The sequence below is a fragment of the Tachysurus vachellii genome, chromosome 13 (assembly GCF_030014155.1).
Source record: "Tachysurus vachellii isolate PV-2020 chromosome 13, HZAU_Pvac_v1, whole genome shotgun sequence".
NCBI classification, from domain to species: Eukaryota; Metazoa; Chordata; class Actinopteri; order Siluriformes; family Bagridae; genus Tachysurus; species Tachysurus vachellii.
The window spans coordinates 925,956-947,500 of NC_083472.1; the positions used below are offsets into that span (position 1 = coordinate 925,956).

At 43.1% G+C, this 21,545-nt stretch overlaps 1 protein-coding gene across 3 annotated transcripts in view; it reads right to left on the reverse strand.

Annotated features, from left to right (window-relative positions):
- The window catches only part of enc2 (ectodermal-neural cortex 2), a 22,723-nt gene continuing 1,178 nt past the window's right edge, over nucleotides 1-21,545 (reverse strand). For 2 of the 3 annotated variants that reach the window (XM_060885250.1, XM_060885249.1), the window contains exons 2-3: nucleotides 13,670-15,497; nucleotides 1-1,896 (exon numbers count right to left, since the gene is read on the reverse strand). In XM_060885250.1, the coding sequence (XP_060741233.1) occupies nucleotides 13,696-15,465 (1,770 nt within the window). In that variant the 5' untranslated portion in view covers nucleotides 15,466-15,497 and the 3' untranslated portion in view covers nucleotides 1-1,896; nucleotides 13,670-13,695. Of the gene's footprint in view, nucleotides 1,897-13,669; nucleotides 15,498-17,528; nucleotides 17,780-21,545 lie in introns of those variants that run through there. The other variant, XM_060885248.1, reaches the window with a different exon arrangement.

Consider the following 21,545-nt stretch of genomic DNA (forward strand, 5'->3'; position numbering starts at 1 on the left):
AGATTAATGGCAAAAAAACATGGAGCATGATTTCAATCTAATAAAACGGTGACAGAAATGTGCCTTTCCAATGAAAAAGCTGCTTATTAAACTTTAAAATAAAAACAGTTTCTTAGTCTAAAATTCACATCCTATAAAAATCCTTTAAGCATGAAAAATTCTTCATTTTTCAGAGGGTGTGTGCTGATAACGGTTTGTGCGATACACCAGACAGTAAACACACACATGCTTTAATCCAGCTGTGCTAGTGTTCATGTGTTCATTATCCGGGTCACGGCACCAGATTACCCTGAAACGTGACTGCTGTAGTGTAGTGTAGTGTAGTGTGTAGGGTTAGGGTAGTGTGGTGTGTAGTGTAGGGTTAGGGTAGTGTGGTGTGTAGTGTAGTGTGGTGTGTAGTGTAGTGTGGTGTGTAGTGTATAGGGTAGTATAGTGTGTAGTGTAGTGTGGTGTTGTGTAGTGTAGGGTAGTATGTAGTGTGGTGTAGTGTAGTGTAATGTGTAGTGTAGTGTAGGGTATTGTGTGTTGTGTAGTGTAGTGTGTAGGGTAGTCTGTAGGGTAGTGTAGTGTAGTGTGTAATGTAGTGTAGTGTGGTGTGTAGGGTAGTGTAGTGTGTAATGTAGTGTGGTGTGTAGTGTAGAGTGTAGTGTAGTGTGTAGTGTAGTGTAGTGTAGGGTATTGTGTGTTGTGTAGTGTAGTGTGTAGGGTAGTCTGTAGGGTAGTGTAGTGTGTAGGGTAGTGTAGTGTAGTGTAGTTTGTAATGTAGTGTAGTGTGGTGTGTAGTGTAGTGCGTAGTGTAGTGTAGTGTAGTGTGTAATGTAGTGTGTAGTGTAGTGCGTAGTGTAGTGTAGTGTAGTGTGTAATGTAGTGTGTAGTGTAGTGCGTAGTGTAGTGTAGTGTAGTGTGTAATGTAGTGCGTAGTGTAGTGTAGTGTGTAGTGTAGTGCGTAGTGTAGTGTAGTGTAGTGTGTAATGTAGTGCGTAGTGTAGTGTAGTGTGTAATGTAGTGTGTAGTGTAGTGCATAGTGTAGTGTAGTGTGTAATGTAGTGTGTAGTGTAGTGTAGTGTGTAGTTAACGAAGATTTAGTTTTATTTCATTAAACATTATTTATATGTTCTATGTTTTATAAGCTGTACTATAAATGTTCACAGAGCAGTTAAGAGTCTTGAGTTTTTTCTTATTGTAATCAGTGAATCAGAGTTTATCTACAGCCAGAAACGAGTGTTACAGATTAAATAAAGCAACCAATAGAAACAAAGAGGAGGCGGAGCTTAAGACAGCATTAGTTAATAAGACTAGTTGATCTGTTACTGCAGAAAGAGAAGTGCGTGATATTAACGTTAGGTCAGAATTCCACTGTTTAATAGATCACACAAACGATTATCAGCACATGCCTTTATCTTCACACATCTTCAGAGAAATAAAGTTAAACCCTCATCAAATCTGTGCAAAGTCCTCATCCTTTTTTCCTGGACACAAATAAACCCTGATGCACATCTTAAATTAGCATTTCTTCAGTAATTAAAACTCCAGGAAGTCCATGAGAACGTTGTGCTGCTGTTCGTAGGTTTCACGTTTGCTCCACAGTTTTTTCAGCTGTGTCCCAAATCACTGTAACGTGCATTTTTAAGTCAAATGTTCTGCAGATTCCAGAAAACTTTGCTCGTTGTTTCTCAACACATCAGTGTGAGAGGTCGAGGTGTGTTCATGCCTTCTGTTAGCCAGTGGATCAGATCCACTCTGTGCTCACAGAGGAGCTCCAGCTTAGTGTCTTATCCATTTGATTAAGAAGCACACACACACACACCCACACACACCCACACACACGCGCGCACACACACACACACACACACACACACACACACACAGAGTAACGCCTCCCAGAACCGTAGATACCTGTAAAGAAAGATGGAGATAAAATGTGGGCTCATATAAACACTTGTGTACATAAGTGTGTTCAGTAACAGTGTGCAGTGTGTCCAGTAACAGTGTTCAGTAAGTGTTCAGTCTGTTCAGTAACAATGTACAGTGCGTTCAGTAAGTGTTCAGTCTGTTCAGTAACAATGTACAGTGCGTTCAGTAAGTGTTCAGTCTGTTCAGTAACAATGTACAGTGTGTTCAGTAACGGTGTGCAGTCTGCTCAGTAACAATGTAGTGTGTTCAGTAAGTGTTCAGTAACAATGTACAGTGTGTTTGGTAAGTGTTCAGTAATAGTGTACAGTGTGTTCGGTAACAGTGTTCAGTAATAGTGTACAGTGTGTTCAGCAAGTGTTCAGTCTGTTCAGTAACAATGTACAGTGTGTTCAGTAACAGTGTACAGTGTGTTTCAGTAAGTGTTCAGTCTGTTCAGTAACAGTGTTCAGTAACAGTGTACAGTGTGTTTCAGTAAGTGTTCAGTCTGTTCAGTAACAGTGTTCAGTAACAGTGAGCCCAGGGAAGTATCTCTCCCAGAGTTTTTTCAGCTTTATTATCCACATGATCAAGTACACGTAATAATCCAGATAATAATGATATTATTATAACTCTTAATAACTATAACAATAATATTATAATAACTAATAATAATAATAATAATAACAACAACAACTCATAATAATAATAATAATAACAACCAGCTGGAAATGAACCAATATTTAATTATTACACTTCAGCTCATTGTTAGTGCAGCGTTCATGTCAGACTATTAATTAAGATGAAGGTTATTATTAAATGATGATGATGATGATGATGACTGTATTTCTTCTGGCTTGAGGGAGAACCGAGCTGTCAGATGATTTTATTCTCATCACCTCAGTGTGTTTTTGAGTTAATCCTGCTCTGTGTGTGTGTGTGTGTGTGTGTGTGTGTGTGAGCGCGTGTGTGTGTGTGTGAGCGTTAAAACCTCAGCACCTGGAGCCATTTAGTGAAAGGTGATGGTGCGTCGCACCGCTGATAAACACCACTATGTGTTTGTGATGGAGGAAACATACACAATGTTCCAGTCATGAGACATGAGTGAGTATAAAAATACGTATAAACCCGGGACGACATCACGATGGACTTCCTGTACGCTCGACTCGAACGCTGAACCTGAATCAGAGACTCATCACCGTGATTACACTGTGTAAATAAGCTGCTAGCTCAGTAAACACACTCCTCTGAGTTTATTAAACCTCTCACACTTCAGTAAGCCATACAAAGCTACAGGATCTGTTCTCTTGCCCCCCTGTGACCCCCAAAGCTCTTCCACCACACAGTAATGAACAGCTCACAAACTCTGATCACGAGTTTAAACAGAACTTTAAAGCGTCAGTGTGTCAAAGACACATCGCAATCAATGTTTTATAAAATTCTAGCTCTTTGTTCTTAAACGTCTAATAATTAGTTTTAGATTCAACACAGAAGGATGTTCTTTTGTTCTGGAGTAAAGCAGAGAGCTTCTGCCTCGTATTCTATCGCTCTAATCGTCCGTCGCTCGTTCACGTCTCTGACGAGATCAGACACGTCCTCAAAACTGAAACTAGGTTTTCATCAAACACATGCAAATTGTCCCTGGTGTCATTTTCACACGTATTAACAGCTTAAAATGACGGACACACACACACACACACACACACACTAACAGCTTAAAATGACAGACACACACACACGGACACACACACACTAACAGCTTAAAATGACGGACACACACACACACACTAACAGCTTAAAATTACGGACACACACGGACACACACACACACGTATTAACAGCTTAAAATGACGGACACACACACACGGACACACACACACACACACTAACAACTTAAAATGACGGACACACACGGACACACACACACACACACACGTATTAACAGCTTAAAATGACGGACACACACACATGGACACACACACACACACACACTAACAACTTAAAATGACGGACACACACGGACACACACACACACACGGACACGTATTAACAGCTTAAAATGACGGACACACACACACACTAACAGCTTAAAATGACGGACACACACACACGGACACACACACACACACACACACACTAACAACTTAAAATGACGGACACACACACACACACACACACACGGACACGTATTAACAGCTTAAAATGACGGACACACACACACACTAACAGCTTAAAATGACGGACACACACACACGGACACACACACACACACACACACTAACAGCTTAAAATGACGGACACACACACGGACACACACACACACGTATTAACAGCTTAAAATGACAGACACACACACATGGACACACACGGACGGACGGACACACACACACGCACGCACACACGAACACACACACTGACACACACACTGACACACACACACGTATTAACAGCTTAAAATGACAGACAAACACACAGACACACACATGGACACACACGGATGGACGGACACGCACACACACACACACACACACGGACACACACAAACTTTTTAAAGCCTTATTTTTTGTAGCTGATTTTTCAGAGTAAAAGTCAGTAATAATCATTAACCTGTCATCTCATTATGGTGAAACAGTGCCACTGTTTTCTAAGATTTCACTCATACGGTTTATTAAAACACATAATTACTAACAGATTGGAACTTATTAATTTAAGGTGTAAAATTTCGACCTAATATCCAGACAATAATAACGTTACCTAATAACAGGTCGTGTTCTGCAGGTGACATACAAACATAAAATATAGCTGCAAGCAGCGATGACGGGCCTTCGCACATTTGTTCATCGCTATACGGTGCCTTCCAGAAAACAATGCATGGTGGGCAAGTGCATCAAGTGGGTAAATATCAGTGGACTATTTTATGTTGTTACTGACCCATTTGGGGACTGTAGGTAAATGAAACCCCACATTTTAGACAAATGGGGGCGCTAGTGAGCCACTTAAGAGACACACCTTTGTCTGACCTTTTTGTCCACACTTAACAGCCGACAAATGTGATGTATGTGTCAAATTTCAAGTTAATCTAAGCACGCCAAAAGCCTTAAATATGCCTGAAATAAAAGTAAACTTTGACACGATGCCATGGCAACAGTGTTTGAGACAAAAATCCGTTCGCAATTTCGCATCTGCAATATCTCTGCATCATGGTGGCCAAGTCTGGTCTCAATTGCATGAATCCTCTAGGAGGAGTATTTAAAAGTTTACCGCATGCAGCTGACAAAAAATCCACCTTTGTGACTGACACACTTCCTGGGGCCTGTTGGTGGCGCTATACCTGGGACTCACAATAAGCACATCGATGCGATCGGAATCCTTGGCCGAACATACACACCGCGTGTCATCACAATAAGACATTTTTTGCTTTAGATATTAGACACTTCCTGTTTCTCTGAATTCGCCATAACTTTGTCGCCTCGCCATGGCAGCACCGTTCGAGATATCAAAAATCCCTTCGCAATTTAGCAAGTGCAATGTCTCGGCATCATGTTCCCAACGTTTGATGTCAATCGCATGAATTCCCTAGGAGGAGTATTTAAAAGTTCACCGTATGCACTTATAAAGCAATCCAAAATGGCCGACTTCCTGTTGGGCGGAGCTCATAGTTTAGAGCGCGAAAGTTGTTCGGGTCGATGAGATCTATATGTGTACCAACTCTCGTACATGTGCGTACATAATTGCCCGATCTGTGCACCAATGTTTGTTTTTGCATTACAGGGGGCGCTACAGAGCCCCCCTGCCACGCCCGTATTCCAACCTTTGTCTAATCCTAGTGTCGCGCGACTCTGACGTGTGTGTCAAATTTCAAGAGTTTTCGAGCATGTTAAGGGACCCCAATTGGCCAATGTGTGGGGAAAAATAAAAATAAAATATAGCTGCAAGCAGCGATGACGGGCCTTCGCACGTTTGTTCATCGCTATACGGTGCCTTCCAGAAAACACTGCACGGTGGGCAAGTGCATCAAGTGGGTAAATATCAGTGGACTATTTTATGTTGTTACTGACCCATTTGGGGACTGTAGGTAAATGAAACCCCACATTTTAGACAAACGGGGGCGCTAGTGAGCCACTTAAGAGACACACCTTTGTCTGACCTTTTTGTCCACACTTAACAGCCGACAAATGTGATGTATGTGTCAAATTTCAAGTTAATCTAAGCACGCCAAAAGACTTAAATATGCCTGAAAAAGAAAGTAAAGTTTGACACGTTACCATGAGAACAGTGTTTGAGATATCAAAAATCCGTTCGCAATTTCGCATCTGCAATATCTCTGCACCATGTTGGCCAAGTCTGGTCTCAATTGCATGAATCCCCTAGGAGGAGTATTTAAAAGTTTACTGCATGAAGCTGACAAAAAATCCACCTTTGTGACTGACACACTTCCTGGGGCCTGTTGGTGGCGCTATACCCGGGACTCACAATAAGCACATCGATGCGATCGGAATCCTTGGCCGAACATACACACCGCGTGTCATCACAATAAGACATTTTTTGCTTTAGATATTAGACACTTTCTGTTTCTCTGAATTCGCCATAACTTTGTCGCCTCGCCATGGCAGCACCGTTCGAGATATCAAAAATCCCTTCGCAATTTAGCAAGTGCAATGTCTTGGCATCATGTTCACCACTTTTGGTGTCAATCGCATGAATTCCCTAGGAGGAGTATTTAAAAGTTCACCACATGCAACTGTTGTGACTGACACACTTCCTGGCGCCTGTTGGTGGCGCTATGTCCGAGATTCACAATAGGCACATCGATGCGATCGGAATCCTTGGCCGAACATACACACCGCGTGTCATCCCAATAAGACATTTTTTGCTTTAGATATTAGACACTTCCTGTTTCTCTGAATTCGCCATAATTTTGTCGCCTCGCCATGGCAGCACCGTTCGAGATATCAAAAATCCCTTCGCAATTTAGCAAGTGCAATGTCTTGGCATCATGTTCACAACGTTTGATGTCAATCGCATGAATTCCCTAGGAGGAGTATTTAAAAGTTCACCGCATGCACTTATAAAACAATCCAAAATGGCCGACTTCCTGTTGGGCGGAGCTCATAGTTTAGAGCGCGAAAGTTGTTCGGGTCGATGAGATCTATATGCGTACCAACTCTCGTACATGTGCGTACATAATTGCCCGATCTGTGCACCAATGTTTGTTTTTGCATTACAGGGGGCGCTACAGAGCCCCCCTGCCACGCCCGTATTCCAACCTTTGTCCAATCCTAGTGTCGCGCGACTCTGACGTGTGTGTCAAATTTCAAGAGTTTTCGAGCATGTTAAGGGACCCCAATTGGCCAATGTGTGGGAAAAAAAAAAAAAAAAAAAAAAAAAATAATACTCCCGAGGAAAAACAATAGGGCTTCACACCATTCGGTGCTCAGGCCCTAATAAATAAATAAATAAATAAATAATACTCCCGAGGAAAAACAATAGGGCTTCACACCATTCGGTGCTCAGGCCCTAATAAATGTAAGACTATAAGAAGCTCTATCTATCTGTGTCTCTGCCACACCACGACTCCAGGCTGTATTTATTTACAGGCTGAATCCTGATCACGGTGCAGGTTGTAATAAACACCATTGTGCTGCACTAATCCAGCTAATTTGCCAGTTGGATCTTGCCTCCGGAAAAGAGAGAGAGACAGAAAAGAGATAAAGCAGCTGATTGTTGTTCTGTTGCAATCAGATTGTGCCGGTTTAATCTGATCTCCTCGTCACTGTGGCTATAAACACCATGTTTTGGCCCAGCATGCAGTTCTGCAGAATAAAAGCAGACGAGTCGGTTCAGGAGTCAGTTCAGGAGTCAGTTCGAATCTGATTGAGGAGTCAGTTGGAGTCTGATTCAGTCTATATAAAGTGAGTTTGAAGTGGAGTGTGTAGGGAAATGACATGCAAACCCTAACAGACAACATCAGCTCAGTCACTCGCACACACCCCCTGACTGACACGCACTCTCGCACACACCCCCTGACTGACACGCACTCTCGCACACACCCCCTGACTGACACGCACTCTCGCACACACCCCCTGACTGACACGCACTCTCGCACACACCCCCTGACTGACACGCACTCTCGCACACACCCCCTGACTGACACGCACTCTCGCACACACCCCCTGACTGACACGCACTCTCGCACACACCCCCTGACTGACACGCACTCTCGCGCACACCCCCTGACTGACACGCACTCTCGCGCACACCCCCTGACTGACACGCACTCTCGCGCACACCCCCTGACTGACACGCACTCTCGCACACACCCCCTGACTGACACGCACTCTCGCACACACCCCCTGACTGACACGCACTCTCGCACACACCCCCTGACTGACACGCACTCTCGCACACACACCCTGACTGACACGCACTCTCGCACACACACCCTGACTGACACGCACTCTCACACACTTGCACAAGCACTCGCGCACACACACACAGCTGAAGCTGATGAGCAGCAGGTGTTCTGTGCTGCTGCTGCAGTTATTAAAATATTAATGCGATGAAACAGGACTCTGGGCTCTGAGCCTCTCAGCGAGCTCCATCCCTCTGCAGCTTCCTCTGTACTCGTCAGCGTGAGAGCACAAACACAGGGCTGTGCTGCGCCGAGGGTTACAGGTATTTATAGAGTAAAGGGAAGAAGCTCACACAGCTGTTACATAAGAGCTTATGTAAGGTGAAAGTGTCCATAATCACTTCTTCAGCTGACATGTATACAATTCCAGTTCTTCTTTATTCTATTTATAACTACAGTTTTTTAACATCACTTTCCCTCCACAGTCACGTACACTCAGTCTGCAGCTGCCATTTCTGGACGACTGCCGTTTCCTCCAAGTTCTTTACAGCTGCCGTCCCTACACTTCCCCACATCTTCACTTAAATGTCCTTATTTTTCCGTCCGTTCACTCGGTATCTGTGATTCTTACACTTCACTTTCGAGTCATTCACTCACAACCTGCATTTGGGGATAATTATAAATTGGAGGAACATCTACACCACCTGCGTCGCCTGTGAAGAACAGAGCGCTAATGAAAAGGAAAGTGTGAGATACTACTGCTAGAAAATCTCAGCGTTCAAGACTTTTGTTTTGGATGATTAATAGAGAGGGTCACTTCATCTGGCTGTGAAAGCAGTCACACAGTTAAATAATAGATTCTGGACTTAAGGATCAAATCAGAAATAACGTTAAAAAGAGATAAAAAGCAGTTCATGGCAGAAGCTTTATGGTTTCGGACGGTTCGCGTCCACAGGAAATCACTTTAATCTGCCAGCTCTGAGTGATTGCTGATCAGAACGATTCAGTGTAATTTAGACAGATTTAATCTGTGCTGCTTCTGATAGTGGAAGAAAACGACATTACATTCGATCCATTTATTCCTCAGGGGAACAAAGATCTCTGCAGACTCGTCCGCTGGTAGCCTCGGTCATATCGACTGCCTGCTGAGCGGGAGGTAAAAGTTCAGGCAAATATTGTGACACACTGATGATGTTTTAATGCTTATTCATCACCGGTGTGCTGTATTGTGGGACGAGGGTCTAAACCACGTCCGAGTCGTTATACAAACAGACACAGAATTTAGTCTGATTTGAGAACAGCTTCACCTACAGAGAATCCCTCAATCTATATTACGTAATATTAATTATTAATCCAGTTTCAGTGCCATAAGCTGAAAACAAAAAGAAACGAAGGGGAAGCAATCGAGCAAATCAAGTGCAAGAGAAAACTCGGGCAGTTTTTTCCCTCGTCTATTCATCTGGCGGTTTATCTGGATTTTCTGACCCCATAAAAATGGTGGAGTCTCAGTCTGATGTCACAGACAATTCATCACACAAGACAAACACTATGAACCTTCAGAAGAGTCTCAAAATCTGCCCCGTTAGCCACCAGATCCTGACCTATTCCCCCCACTCACCAGGGCAGGAAAGATCTCGTTATCTTTTAAAGTCTGTATAATAAACATAACCTTTTAGTTTATTTGATCTTTGGCTTCTTTACTTAATACTGCAGATATCGAAATCTCCGTTATATGTCTAAGTTTTATTATTTGCGTTAAATTATTAATAGACCTTGTTATATGGTAAATAAAAAATAAAGAAAAATCTATAAATCACACAAGCATAATAAAAACCAGAGTAATATTAATTACATCGTGACTTTAATGGGACAGAAACCACACAGCTTTTTCATGCGTGTAACTGCATTAGAGTAATAAGAAGTAATAATTAGGGGGCCAGGCACCATGACCCTGGCACCATGACCCTGGCACCATGACCCTGCTTTACAATATTTGTTAATGAACCTTAGCCTAGCGAATGCATGCCGTACGGCCCAAATTATATCAATCCAATGAAATTAAAGTGCAGTACAGATTTGCATCTCAAGCCCCACCTCCGATGCCCCTTCAGTCACACGTCTTTAAGCCGGTGTGGTCTTGTGTAGTTCCTCTGTGCTGGAGGAGCAGAGTTTCATTTTACTGCGTACCGTTCCAGCTGTATCTGTCCGAAACGACAATATAGTCCCTCGCCCTGGCGTAAAGGCACGACTGCACTCGTCTTCACGTTATTAATATATTAATTACCCACGCCTTCGTAGTGCTGGTGCTAGTGCTTTTAGACGACGACTCGCGGGTCAGAAACGTCGTTTGTGTCAGTGTAACTAAAGCAGAAAGTAATTATGCTGATTTAGCACCGAGTCAATAGGCTACAGACTTCGGCGCGGATCTCAGATCAATGCTTAAGTGGATCACTAGCTCACTAAGCAAAACGGCTCATCGATCCAGAGTCGGACATATCGGACATCAAGTCTGTGCCTTGAAAGATGTTCGTGTCTTTTTCCTTTCTCAGCCGTTCAGACGCTTCACGTCACCTATAAACCCGTCAATCAGACGGGAGCGCCGACTTCGGCTTCGAAGGAGAACGCTGAGACGCTCTTAATGCTTCAAAGCTCCGTTATCCTGACCACATCGCAGCGCTCGAGCGTAACATGCCAAAGAGCGGCTGACTTCATCCACTCAAGAACGCTCTGAAATGTTGTAACAGTCTGAGAAGAAATGTTTGGATGTGGAGAAGAGGGAAGGCAACACCGTTACACTCGGAATAAGTGCTGATCTGACATTATTGCTGAAATATTCGTACTTGGTGTCAGCATTACTTAAGTGCAACCACAACTTCATTTAGAATGATTTATGATCCTGGCATGGAAGTGAATGCACTCAGAAACATTAGCTCCTGATGCTGAGTTGCAAAATTGACATCATTTAGGCTACGTTTACACGACCCTTCCAGAGAATAATGTGATAAGGGACTCGGGGGGGAAAAAACAGGATTTTGATCATTCGATCTTCAGCATCGGGGTGGGTCGTATCCTCAAATCATAAATGATAAAAATCATAAATCATGATGTACATCATTATATTTAAGAACTGATGGTAAATCTGCATTCATTTAACTATTTACTAACTACAATTATACTTTTATTTAATAAATCAGCTGAAAGTTACAACCAACTCAGTCAGTTCCACCAATACCCAAGATGTACTCAGAAGAGCACACTGGAGTGTAATCATACAGCCAATGGGACTTAATGAAGCATTAAGCAGCACACTGAAGGCAGCTAGTTAAATGTATTTATTCTGATCGTCTACACAATAACCGAACGTTTGTTTTTAACAATAAACTTAAAGGTGGGGTCTCCGTTGTTTGAGAAACGCTTCAGAAAACAGAGTCGGGACGACAAACAAAACAAATACAAACCTAAAGTGTAGCCAATGAGCAGAAAGGGGCGTGTCTTGTCGATATGGGCGGAGAGAGTGTTCAGTGCGCATGTGTGACATTAGCAGAAAGCGGTTTTAACGTTGACATGGAGGATAAAAACAAACAAAGAAAGTGAAGAAAGGTTTACGATAAGGTAAGAAGTAGGACGTGTTAATATAGGATCAGCTTTCCAGCGCTGGAGAGAACTGAAGGAGCAGGAAGTTGGTCACATATTCACAGATTGGAGTTTCCTGAGTCAATAACTCCTGAGCTAAACACTGTTACTACACAAATAACACCTCTTTTCTATCGTAGTAATGTAGAGACGCAGCTACAACCGTGTTTTGTGTAGTAACAGTGTTTAGCTCAGGAGTTATTGACTCAGGAAACTCCAATCTGTGAATATGTGACCAACTTTACTTAAGACGCCGAGGCGCTTTTTTCCTTCTCGATAGGTGAGTAACGTTGGTTTTACTTTGTTACACAGAACTAATATATGCCTTTGTCCTTTACATGATTATACTTGTCATTTTTGCTTGTTTGTTTATCTGCAATCGTATTGTTCTTCACTTCAGCTATGATAAACACACGTTTCTGTCCATTAGTTGCCTGGGTTACGTATGTATGTGTGGGTGGAGCTATCAATACAGGGGTGGGACCCATTTGGGTTAGGGGCGTGTTTGTTTTGGTGATTTCAAATGTCGACATTGGATTTCAAACAACGGAGACCCCACCTTTAAGTGTACTAATTGTTGCACGTTGTACGTGTTCTCTTGGCAAAATACAAGTAAGTCATTGACCAACATATCGTTTATGATCCGTCATGTTCTGTCTCAAATCCCTCAAAAATAAGTCGCTCTGGTCTATTAGCTTCTTAGAAAAAACACGGCAGCGTAGCGGTTACCCCCTGCAGGGGTGGGGGTTCTATTCCTGCCTCCTACTCCTCCTCTTCCACCTTGTGTGTGTGCAGGGAGTTTGCATGTTCTCCCTCTGCTGCAGGGGTTTCCTCCTGGTACTCCGGGTTCCAAACCCAGCCCAAAGTGTTGTAGACTGAGCTCCGAGTTGTCCATAGTGTGCCAATGGGTTTTGTGAGTCAGTGTGTAATTGTGCCCTGTAATGAGGTGGCTTACTATCCACAGTGTCCAAATTACTGTATTTTGTTTTGGCTTTCATCAGTCTTCACAGACCTGATTTGGAAAAAATATCATTGATACATGCCAATTGATACTAAAGTAAGACTAAAGTCTAAAGTATTTTTGTCCTCCAAACAACAACAAATGTAAAATTGAATAGCCTGGCCATAAAATCCACTTGTCCCGGGAGACTGATTTGTCCATCCTGGTCATCCCTCACTGCCCAAAGCCCTATTGCAGCATTAGGAGTTTTACAGTTATCACTGCAATAGATTGTTCAAGGGCACCTCAGTCGTGGTATTGCCGGCCCGAGACTCGAACCCACAACCTTAGGGTTAGGAGTCAAACTCTCTAACCATTAGGGTAACGACTTCCCCCAAAGAAGATCCTAACCTGGTACACAGGGTTTAGGACATATTTATTGGCTTGTATATATTGTCAGAATGTGTAAACACCACTCTATGGAACAAGGACTACTTTACTAAAACAGCGGAAGATGGACGATGTCTTTTCCAAGCTTTTAAATGTTTTAGTTAAAGAGCATTAGCTCCAATAGATAGCTGTGTGGGAATCTAAAGGTAATACATTACTTTTTGTGAATTAGTTGTAAATAAGGATAACAGACCTGCCACAACCTTACTAGGGTGCACTTGGAAGTGGACAAGATTGTTGTGTGACTGCTGTGAAAACACACTATGGTTACATTTGCTCAACTGATGCCTTGGTATGATGACGATTGCATGACAGGTAGCATGTCAATTAGCATATTTTGCTAAATACTAATTGTTTGGGACTATTACCATAATTAACGTTCCAGATCTGTAAGGAAATCTTACCTATTCAAGTCCATCCTTCAAGACCGCTAGGCAGGCAGATGCTTCCAGGTGCTAACGAACGCAGTAGGAATCAGCGAATAAGGCACTGTAGTGATGCTGTTCCAGCTGTCTGATGTTGGATCGTAGCAATCCAGTGTCTTACACCTCTGTGTCCCAAAGTAGCCTCCGACAACATAGAGTTTGTTCCCTGAGGCTACAGCATGGCAGCTCATCCTTTTAGAGGTCATGTCTCCTACACGCATCCACTGGTTAGTTTCACAGTTGAATCGGTAAGCAGAAGCAGCAGTAAACTCCGTATCACCGCCCATGATAAAAATTTGACTTCCCAGCACTGCAGCTGCGGTGTACCGCCAAGGTTGAGGACATTCTGCTGCTATGGTCCATCGGTTCTCCAGCGGATCAAAGCACTGGACTTTGGAAGCCGTGTCTCTGTGGATGGTAGTACCCCCAAAAACAAACAGCTTTAACTTAGCACTGACCACCGCAGCATTACTGACACCATTTCGGAGTGGTGCCATCATGGCCCACTTGTTGGTTACAGGGTCATAACGTTCTACTTGTTTTAGTGATACTGAAGGGGAAGCAGGAAAGACACCGGATATAGCAGTGTGGCCTCCGACGACGTAAAGGCTGTTTTCCAGTTCGGCGGATCCATGACCGAAACGTGCAATTAACATGGGAGCACCTTTCGACCATTCCTCATGGACCGTATCATATATCCAAACATCTTTTGATACGCCATTTTCAGAACCTCTTCCTCCAGTCACATAGACCTTGCATCCGAGGGCAGATGCGCTAAATTCCTTTCTCGGACTGGGCAAGTCTGCCTTGGGTATGATTTCTTTTGCTTTATGATCGACTTGGTAGATCTTATCGCACATGAATGTCTGGCCTCCAAGAATGAGCAACGTGTGACCAGCTTTGCGTGGCCTTGCACACGGACTTGTGACAACTCCGTCGTTCTGCAAAATCTTCTTCTTGCACTGGATGGCCTCTTCAACAATCTGTCGACTCCGTTTGTCTGACATAACCAGTTCTTCACAAGCCACAGCCTCAATCAGGCACTCGGAAGGCAACAGCGCGAGACGGATACCCCGAAGCAGTTCAGGGAAGTAGTCTCTGCGACTATCTAAATCGTACCTGACCCAGCGCATGACCGCATTTAGCACAATCTGCTCATCTTCAATCTCCAGCTCATCGCTGAGTATAAGGTCTAAAAGCTTGTCTTTAGATAACCCATAAAAGTCCTCGGTGTCCCGCACGGCTTCAAAGTGAACCAGGCACATCCTCCATGAGAGTTCATACAAGCGCTTACACTGATGAGCATCGGATAGAAGCATCATACCCAAGCAATTAGACGAGTGAAGGTTCTTTTCAAGGAACTCTGCTGCGGCATCACGGATGTCATGGAACTGCAGCATATCTCCAGCTTCGAGAAGAGATTCCGCATTCTCCTCGTTAATGATGACTCGTGACGAGTAAGCAAAATCCAGAAGTAGCTCCAGCACCTCTGGGTGCACGCTATCACGGAAGTTGACGTCACTGTCCAGGCTTTCACGGAGGCCTCCACTGAACATGGCTTCGAAGTAGCGACTGCAAGCTGCCAAAACGGCCCGATGGCAAGGAAAAGAGCGATCTCCAGCCCATAAAGTCACGTCTGTAAACATGCACTGTTTGCGGAGAGTGTTAAGGTGCGTCAGGACGCTGTCGGGATGCGAGGGCTTGTGGAACAGCGAGATGTTCATGGAGCCTGTGCTCGTCCTTGACTTGCGGTTTTCATGGACGCTGACTGACATGGTTTCAGGTACCTCCAAGGAATCAGCTTGAACTGAAGTAAAGAAGAAAAGAAATAGTTCGATTTAGTCTCCGAGTGGGTCGACAGAGTTAATTTCATGCAGCTATGTGGGCAATATGGCAGAAATAGATCACAGTACATGATGAATATCAGATTACATCATTTGCTTAGGCTTTACTAACATAACTGCAGCAACAGGTTCAGAGATTTTACATGGACGTTATACATTATATTGACCCGGCTCGATCGTAGAGCAAACACAGCAGCCATGACAACACCAAAGCGAAATAATCAGCCAGGTCGTGCATGCTGCTAGCTGTTAATGGAATTGGCGAGGGGTCCTGAGGTTAGAAAAGTTTATTGCTGAGGAAAAGTTGCAACAAAAACCTCAAGCCGCACAGCAGAAGCCACCAGCCGTTTACCGTAATCCGGTTTTAGAAATACGAGTGCTGCTGAAGCCGTATCATCTGTGACCGACATCGCAGTACAATAAAACATCATTTTTATAACAGACACACTTATCGTCGCCGCCATATTGACACCGGAGTCTCTTTAGGGTTAGATGATAAAGAGCCAACAATAAATTAAGAGCTTAATTCTGAGCCTGTAATTCAGGTTATATTTACTGAGACTATTACATTTAAGAGCAGAACGAGGTTTCATCTTCCAAGCCAAAGCTCTTATTCATTGATCCATGCAGCAGTAAAATAAATAAATAAATAAAATCAGCTGCAGTTACGCTGCAGAAAAGCATGTCTATACACTGAGAACTACATTTACAGCATTTAGCAGACGCCCTTATATCCAGAACAACTTACATTTTCTCTCATTTTTTTATACAACTGAGCAATTGTTAAGAGTTAAGGGCCTTGCTCAGGGGCCCAAGTGGCAGCTTGGTGGACGTATGAATCGAACTCAACCTTCCGATTGGTAGTCCAACACCTTAACCACTAGGCTACCACATCCCGACACATTACTACACACACAATACATACCTTAACACACCACGTTTATACTCTCATCTAACTGGATACTGTTAATCAGTAACGGTGTCTGAAATGTTCTCAGTGTAAGTCAGTCCAAAATATCAACGTTTTACTGTATTAATGAGTTTAAACAAACAAGCTTAGTGAAAAATAATCATTTTTTTAATAAAACCTTCCTTGATAAATAATAAATATTTTCCCTGTAACACCTTGACCACAGTACATCAGTATTTATCTTGTTCTTCACTCAAAGAAAAGTCAGAGCACTGCATCCAAAAAACTCCCAAAATTCAAGCGATTATTATAGCAGCATGACGGAGAACAAAGACTGAAAAAAGATTACAAACGGAGCGTCAAACTTATAAAATCCTCTTTACAGATAGCGTTAATGGTGCTGATGACTAGAAAATAAACGAACACACACTCGAGACGTGTTTGAACCCTGAGCAGCAGATGTGTGGATGAACAGATTTGTGAAAGTCTACCTTAAAAAATGTACAGCTCTGGGTTTATAGCACGTTACTTCAGAACCCCCCAAAAAAGTCTAGCGTCCATCTGAGTTTGGTGATTGTTTTTCCCTGCTGTTACGCGTACACTTGTTACGTACGGTACGTCTGGCCACGCCCCCTTCCCCGCTTCAAAGACGCATTCGATCTCCTAGACCTTGGAAGAAAAAATAACACCACACCACAGCCTTATTTTCGATTCCAAGCATGCATCTTCCTCCCAGATCTTAACATATTCCACATCACGTGACCTGTGAACGTCTGGAAAAAGGAAAAAGCCTCAAGATGCATCAGAGAGATTCGCAATTCCAGATCGTAGCGTCCACTCTTGCTGTAATAACACTGAACATTTTAACCACTGGGAATGCGTCTCTGTGTGTGTGTGTGTGTGTGTGTGTGTGTGGCGGTGCAGGCCATGCGTGAGAACGTCGGCTGCAGCTGGTCGGCCACAGGACAGCAGGAGGCATGCAGGAGGAAATGCAGGAGCAATGGGATGAGGGATTGGTGCAGGATCGATGGGGTGAAACCGGTGGGAGGATCAGATGTTTGGAGAAAGAAAAACGAACACTTACAGCGACAAAATCTGCTGACCCAAGAGCAGGTACTGACCGAGAAGATCTGAGGAGGCGTCTGCATCGGTCCCGAGACAGGGCAGATTCTCTACATGAAAAACACACGGCGTGAGGGTGAGCTCAAGCCCCTCCTTACCGCGGTGGTCAGGAGGTTCAATCCCTCGCTTTTTATTCATAAGAAAATCACAGCATTAGCTCTGCTTCAGCATCCAGCCGCTAATCAACGACGGAGCGAGTCACGGTCTGAAACTGCGGTGTTTTATTTCTCTTCCACCTCAGACACTTTATTTACTAAACACCACATCATGCTGTTTAATCTGACTCTTAGGTGTTCAACCTCCACACAATAGAATCCTTCCTCTTCTCTTCTCCTCTCTTTCTCTTCACGTAAAACCCAAACGTAAACAAAACAACTCGACCTCATCTGACAGAAACCATCAGGAAGTGTAAACTCCCGACACCGGAGACTCCTTCTGTAAGTGTTAATACATAACCAGTGAACTCCTCCTTCACGTCCACAACACGAACAAGTCCCGGTGAAGGAGCGGTTACCATAGAAACGTTAAAAACTCGAACGCATTCTTACCGATCAGAGTCCAGGACGTTACAGCGACGTGGTGTAGAGACATCCAGAGCTTTAATCCGGGCCGAGTAAATTGTTCCAGTGCGTACAAACAAATAAACAAACAAATAAATAAATACACATTTGTCTCTAAAATGGAAAAGATTCAAAATCTCCCCAGTGTGTTAATAATCTAATGGTTCTGTGGTGGATTCAGTTCATCAGAAACAACTTTAAAAAGCATTTTAGGCATCAGGAAGTTATTAAATGGATCTGAGGCGAGCGCAGCAAAGATGGTTAACGCTTCTGCTTCAGTGTACGGTGAAATACTACGACCTTCACACCTAAAGGTTCTGTTCTTTAACAAGACTTTAACAGTCTGGCGTTAACTGTGTCACGCTGCAGGTCAGGACAGACTTCTGTTGAAAGAAAGAAAGAAAGACAAAAAGAAAAAGACAGAAAGAGTCTTCAGAGGCTGGAAAAGGCTGGATTTTGGCCAGTGAAATGATTCCTGTGGTCCATTCGGTTGGTTTTGGATTCAGTTCTGTCATTTAATGAGGGTTTAATGTTTACTTTCTGTATCTACAACAAATAACAATAACGACAGATGAAGGATGGATGGAAACTGCAGAGTGGTAAAGTTAAAGAGAATAATGATGACGACGATGAAGATCATGTATGATGAGGCAGCACTTAGCTCTCAGAACATTTAACTCTCCATCCAGTTGAAACTTCAGCAGTCTTTAAAGCAGAACTTTTGTCCTGGTGCCTGATGAACGAGTCCTTTATAAAATCACCTACGTGTCTTTTATTCCTTTATTTCATGGACACTTTAACCCGCTTCACTTCAGCGTGGTGCCCGACGCCACGGCGACGGACCGTTGATTGGTTTTATGTTTATAAAAAGAACGACGTCCCGAAGGTCCGTTACAAAGCGCTGACACTGGAGACTCCTTCCGTAAGTTTTCTATAAACAGGTTACCATAGAAACGATAAAGAACCAGAGCGAGCGCGTTAATATAATCCGGCGCTACCGTCGGCCCGACCGAGCAGATTGGAGACAAAAGCGGAGAAAAGAACAGGCATGAAATCGCCCTACGAGGAGTAATTAAACCGTCTCCGAGCTCATAAAGAAGTTCCTCTGAAGTTCATCCCGTCTCCCACGGCAACAGGCGCTCAAAGACGGAGGAAACGACGCCAAAGTCGCCGAATCCTTGAACACGAACATGTGACACCTTTTAAGTGAAGAATAAAGCTCCTTCTTCTGTGGAGTGTTCTGTGTGTCAGCACGCTGACCGATTCTCCTCACCATCCTTTCACACGGACCCTTTGGTATTCCAGCCACAGTGAGGAAACGAGGAAGCCAGGAGCTTTTCACTCTATTTCTCTCTCAAGTCAGTCAGAATCAAACCTTGGCAACGTTTCCAGGATTTACAATCGATGGAACAAAATCCGTCTGAGCAAAAAAACACTTCTATTAGCTCGGGGAAGTCGGTTTAAAAAAAAATAAAATTTATATATATATATATATATATATATATATATATATATATATATATATATATATATATATATATATATATAAATAAAAGTGGATCCGAGCCTCAGGAAAGCGGAGGAGTGGAGACGTGAGAATGGCGTCGGGAGCTTTTACTCAATTATTACTACATCTGCCAAAGAAAGGAGATGATAAACTCCAGACGTGACACATTTCTATCCTCTTCCCTGAGAGACGAGTTACGAGTCTCACTGCAGTTCCCTCTGACACTGAAGACTCCTTCATAAACATCAACACGTTTCTCTTCACAAACCGTCCCTGTGAATGAGCTGTTACTATAGAAACTGTAAGGTATCAGAGCGAGTGCATGAATATAATCCTGATGACCTGTGTGTGCTGAAGTGATTATATATACACACAATGTATACACGTGTGTGTGTGTGTGCGCGCTGAAGTGATTATATATACACACAATGTATACACGTGTGTGTGTGTGCTGAAGTGATTATATATACACACAATGTATACACGTGTGTGTGCTGAAGTGATTATATATACACACAATGTATACACGTGTGTGTGTGTGTGCGCTGAAGTGATTATATATACACACAATGTATACACGTGTGTGTGCTGAAGTGATTATATATACACACAATGTATACACGTGTATGTGTGTGTGTGTGCTGAAGTGATTATATATACACACAATGTATACACGTGTATGTGTGTGTGTGTGCTGAAGTGATTATATATACACACAATGTATACACGTGTATGTGTGTGTGTGTGCTGAAGTGATTATATATACACACAATGTATACACGTGTGTGTGTGTGTGTGTGTGCTGAAGTGATTATATATACACACAATGTATACACGTGTGTGTGTGTGTGTGTGTGCTGAAGTGATTATATATACACACAATGTATACACGTGTGTGTGTGTGCTGAAGTGATTATATATACACACACAATGTATACACGTGTGTGTGTGTGTGCGCTGAAGTGATTATATATACACACACATTGTATATATACACCTGTTTGTGTGTGTGCGTGTGGTGAAGTGATTATATATACACACAATGTATACACGTGTGTGTGTGTGTGTGCTGAAGTGATTATACATACACATAATGTATATACCGGTGTGTGTGTGTGTATATATGTGTGTGTGTGTAAACACACACAATTTAGATAAATAAAGCGAGATGAAGCTGTAGGTTTTTGTTTGGTGCTGGTGAAATGTTAGTGATGTACAGGAAGTCACTAGTGAATATTGTGATCTGTTGGTAAGTAAATGTTTTCCCCTGCAGTAATTACACACGAGTTTTTATCCTCTAACCCAGCGGTCTCCAGTCTTATCCACAAAGGGCCGGTGTGGGTGCAGGTTTTCATTCCAACCAAGCAGAAGCCACACCAGAGTCTACTAAAAGCCAAGAACAACCGATTAAACAGGTGGAATCAGGTGTGGCTTGTGCTTAGTTGGAATGAAAACCTGCACCCACACCGGCCCTTTGTGGATAAGACTGGAGACCGCTGCTCTAAAAGGTCACATGTTCCTAACCATACCGCACCTTTAATCAGTTAATAGTAAAAGACTTAGAAGTCTTCAGCGTTTAGTTAGTTAACATTAGTCTGTTAGTGTGTGTGCAAGTGTGTGTGTGTGCGTGCGTGCGAGAGCATCCTCTAACCACCACAATATGATATTTCTATCTCATGGCCCGGCCCTAAACACACTCGGCTCGTCTACTCTTCTTTTTTTGTCCTTTCACAAACACACACTTATTTCTCCTCCTCAACAACAACGGAGCTATTAACAACAACTGAAGGGCTGAACTGAGGTCAGAGCCACAGTTTCCCTTTTACACTTCGTAACAGAACAGGTTTGTGTTTCTGCTGCATCTGTGGAAACCTCACACTTACACACTCTCGCGCACAGACACACACTCTCG